At 33.4% G+C, this 3,695-nt stretch overlaps 1 protein-coding gene across 1 annotated transcript; it reads left to right on the top strand.

Annotated features, from left to right (window-relative positions):
• Positions 1-2,501: 2,501 nt before the first annotated feature.
• Positions 2,502-3,371, top strand: LOC105957990 (glutaredoxin-C1). Its single transcript, XM_012981983.2, has one exon. It carries the CDS (start codon positions 2,594-2,596, stop codon positions 2,990-2,992), a length of 399 nt encoding a protein of 132 aa, XP_012837437.2. The 5' UTR covers positions 2,502-2,593; the 3' UTR covers positions 2,993-3,371.
• The last annotated feature ends 324 nt before the right edge of the window (positions 3,372-3,695 follow it).

Below are 3,695 nucleotides of genomic sequence, written 5' to 3'. Positions count from 1 at the left end.
TTTTCGAATGCATAAGATTTTCGTTTTATTTGTATTTTGTAAGATTTTTATTATATTATGACCTTATTATTATTAAAATTTTATTATGTGATTAGGATATATAAATGACCGGAATATAACCATGTTTAATTTTATATATATATATATATATATATATATATATATATATATATATATATATATATATAGAGAGAGAGAGAGAGAGAGAGAGAGAGAGAGAGAGAGAGAGAGAGAGATTTGTTCAACCCTACACCCGGTGAAAAACACTGAGTGGGTCTTCTGCTGCCACGTGTCTCTTTTTTGTATTTTATAATAGATTCCACGCTAGGGTTTACCTTTAGGGGTTTTAGAAAAAAAAAAAAAACACGTGACAGCAGAAGACCCACCCGGTATTTTTCACCGAGTGTAGGGTCGAAAGAACCTATATATATACATGATAACTAGAAGTATATTACATTAAATTTGAAAATTCGGTTTATTTGTAATTTATTGTTGATTAATCTCCACCGCGTCGATTTATCGTAGGGCGGTGCTTAACTGCCTTCAAACCGACTCTCATTTTTCACAACCTTGATATTTATTAAACATAAACCATCATCATTAATTAAGTTTTGGGACAAAATTAATTTAATCGATCAATTAAGAGAGCATAACCACCTATTATGTCCATGTATCATTATTTATGAAGTGACATCAAAATTTCTTGTTTAAATTAAATATGAAATTAATAGTATCTAATTGTTGATAATAAATAGCAAAAAAGAGACATATTTTAATTTTGATAAAAGTCCTCCGTGAAATATTTTCATTCGAAAAAGGTTCCTTAAGTTGATGCGAAACAAGTACGGCAATGTTTGGCTATGTTTTGGGGAGTTATTTTCATTTAATTTCGGGAAAATATGTTGTCAGAGAATAATTAGAAAATGAAAGTAATGTTTGTTTATAAGTTGAAATGAAACACTGTTGCGGCCAAATCATGTTTAATGATATCAGAAAAATGTATTGTAAGAAAAGAATTTGAAAAATAAACTGATTGCATTTGTTTGTTTTTTTAGTGAAAACAGTTTTTATTCTAACAGTCAAATCATTTTACTGTAGCAGTCACATCATATTTGAAGAGATAAAGATACTTTAAAAGTTGTTTTGAGAACTTTCTTTTAAAACCTTAATAAACACGAATTTGTTGCGAAAAAATAATACAAGTGAGATGAAAACGTAACCGAACATTTGTGAAGAAGGACTTTAGAAAAAGAAACACAACAAGGCTAAAGAAGAAATTAATTAATTAGTGGAGTGTGTGAATTATATATATAATAATAAAAATAAAGGAGAAGCTACCCATCATAATATAAAAAAAATAATTACACCAATAAACATTATATTGTCTGCCAGGTGAGAAATTAAAAAAGGAGATGAGTTGGGCGGTGAGAAAACAGCCAAAGAACCGTTGGAAATTAAACAATAAGGCTGGTGTGTTTGCCCATAGTTAATACCAGAAATCAATATATACATCCCCATTATATTCATTTTTAACCTCACTTCATTTATTACAACACTTATCAACCCCAGACACCTAGTACAACCTCAGCCGTCTGTCTAGGCTGAATCGGCTCATGGACTCGATGAACTGTCTCGATAAAAACTCGAGCTTAAGCTCAAATTTTCCGAGTTCGAGCTCATCTTTAGTTGTTTAATTCGTAACCTCACGAGCTATTATTTTATTATTTTTTTGATTTTTTTATTATTAACATAAAAATAACTAATATATATTAAAAAAATTACAGATTAATGTTTTATTCTATAAGTTCTTTAATATATAAGTATTTAATTATTTTTCATATAAGTAGTTTATAATAAAAACTAAAATTAATTATTTAAAATTTTTTAAAAAAAATATAAGATGAGCTCAGCTCGAGCTCGGCTCATTTGCACCCCTCCGTCTGGGCAGACATTAATTCTTTAATACGTAACCTCAATTAAAATTCTTTTTTTTTTTTGGTTTTTTTTTCCTTCTTATTTATGTGAAAAGAACATTGTGGGAATAACAGATACAAAATTAAATTGAAGTAAATGATTCCAACTGTATATATATTTTATTTAATTTCCTATTATATGACTCACCTACCATTAATTGAATAACAATAAATGAAGTGATCTACATGTTTCTCCATCTTGAGTAAAATAATTAATATAGTAGTAAAAAAAAATCTCTATAAAATTTTGTAATAGTAGAGTATCTAATTAATCTAAGGGGTTATTACTTATTACAATGTAGTAATAATGTTTGTAGTAATTACTCATAACCCCCTCGGAGCCGCCTTACATTTTTCAGAGTATGTCTTTTTTCTGTCTTCGCACGCGTGAGACAACAACAGACAAACCAGGGGTACCCTCCCCCACCCACCTACCCACCCACCTACCCACCCACCCTACCCCCACCACCCCCACCCCCCCATTCCCCAACTATATATAATCCCTCAATTCCCATCATTTTTCACACATCATCCAAAAGTAATTTATCCTCGTACAAAGCAAAACACCACTTTCTTGATTTTCTTCACACACTTTCTTGATTTTCTTGAAAAATAGCGAGATGCAGTACCAGCCGGAGACCCACAGCTACTACTCGGCCTCCTCCGTCGTCATCCACGGCGGCGGGGGGGTTGCGGCGGCGGACCCTTTTGAGAGGGTGGTGCGGCTGGCCTCCGGCAGCGCGGTGGTGGTGTTCAGCGTGAGCACGTGCTGCATGTGCCATGCAGTGAAGAGGCTTTTCTGCGGGATGGGAGTCAGCCCTACTGTCTACGAGCTCGACCAGGATCCGAGGGGGAAGGAGATCGAGAGGGTGCTCTCGCAGCTGCTCGGCGGCGGCTCCGCCGTGCCGGTGGTGTTCATCGGCGGCAAACTCGTCGGAGCTATGGACAGAGTTATGGCTTCGCATATTAGCGGCAACTTGGTTCCGCTCCTTAAGGAAGCTGGTGCACTTTGGCTTTAACACACACACACACACTACAAAGGAAGAAGGGAATTTGATGAATCTTTAATACGGGCCGGGCCGGGCCGGGCTTTTTTGTTTTTGCTAATTAATGATGTTTTTTAGTTGTTGCTAATTAATTAATGTTTTTTTTTTTTCGGTAACTAATTGTTTTCTTCGTATTAGTTAGGAAAATTAATTAGCAGTAGTACGAAGGAGAGAGGTGATGAACACAAACGCACGCATTTTGTGTTTAATTAATTATGTAGTAGTTAATTATGATCTGGTCGAGGCACACATCCTTTGTAAAGACTGAAGCAAAGTTGTTAGTGTTTTCTTGTAATTTAATTTTTAATTTGTATTTTTTTTAAAGGTTATTAATATTTTTTGGGAATTTTTACTACGCATGCATGCATGGATGGACAAATAAATCATGTCTTCTCCAGTCAAATTTCACTAGTTTCTGCATGTTTAATTTGGCGTGTGCCTTCTTCTTCTTATTATTATTATTATTATTATTATTATTATTATTATTAGGGGCAGAACTATAGGGCTTTTTGGTGGGGCTAAATCATATTCATGGGTGTGAATTCAGGAAAAAAAATATTTTTTATGGGCTAAAAGTGTAGGGAATTCAACTATTGGAAGCCCAAGTATATTAATTAATAGATAAATATCAAAATAAAAAAAAAATAATAAAAAATAGGTTTAAAAAAAATTATGC

The sequence above is a fragment of the Erythranthe guttata genome, chromosome 11 (assembly GCF_056151865.1).
Source record: "Erythranthe guttata isolate IM_541 chromosome 11, IM_541, whole genome shotgun sequence".
Classification (NCBI taxonomy): Eukaryota; Viridiplantae; Streptophyta; class Magnoliopsida; order Lamiales; family Phrymaceae; genus Erythranthe; species Erythranthe guttata.
This window is presented reverse-complemented; position numbering and strand designations above follow the sequence as displayed.

What these genes read in the sequence shown, in the direction of transcription:
- LOC105957990 (XM_012981983.2), top strand. Translation starts at nt 2,594, where the DNA reads ATGCAGTACCAGCCGGAGACCCACAGCTACTACTCGGCCTCCTCCGTC.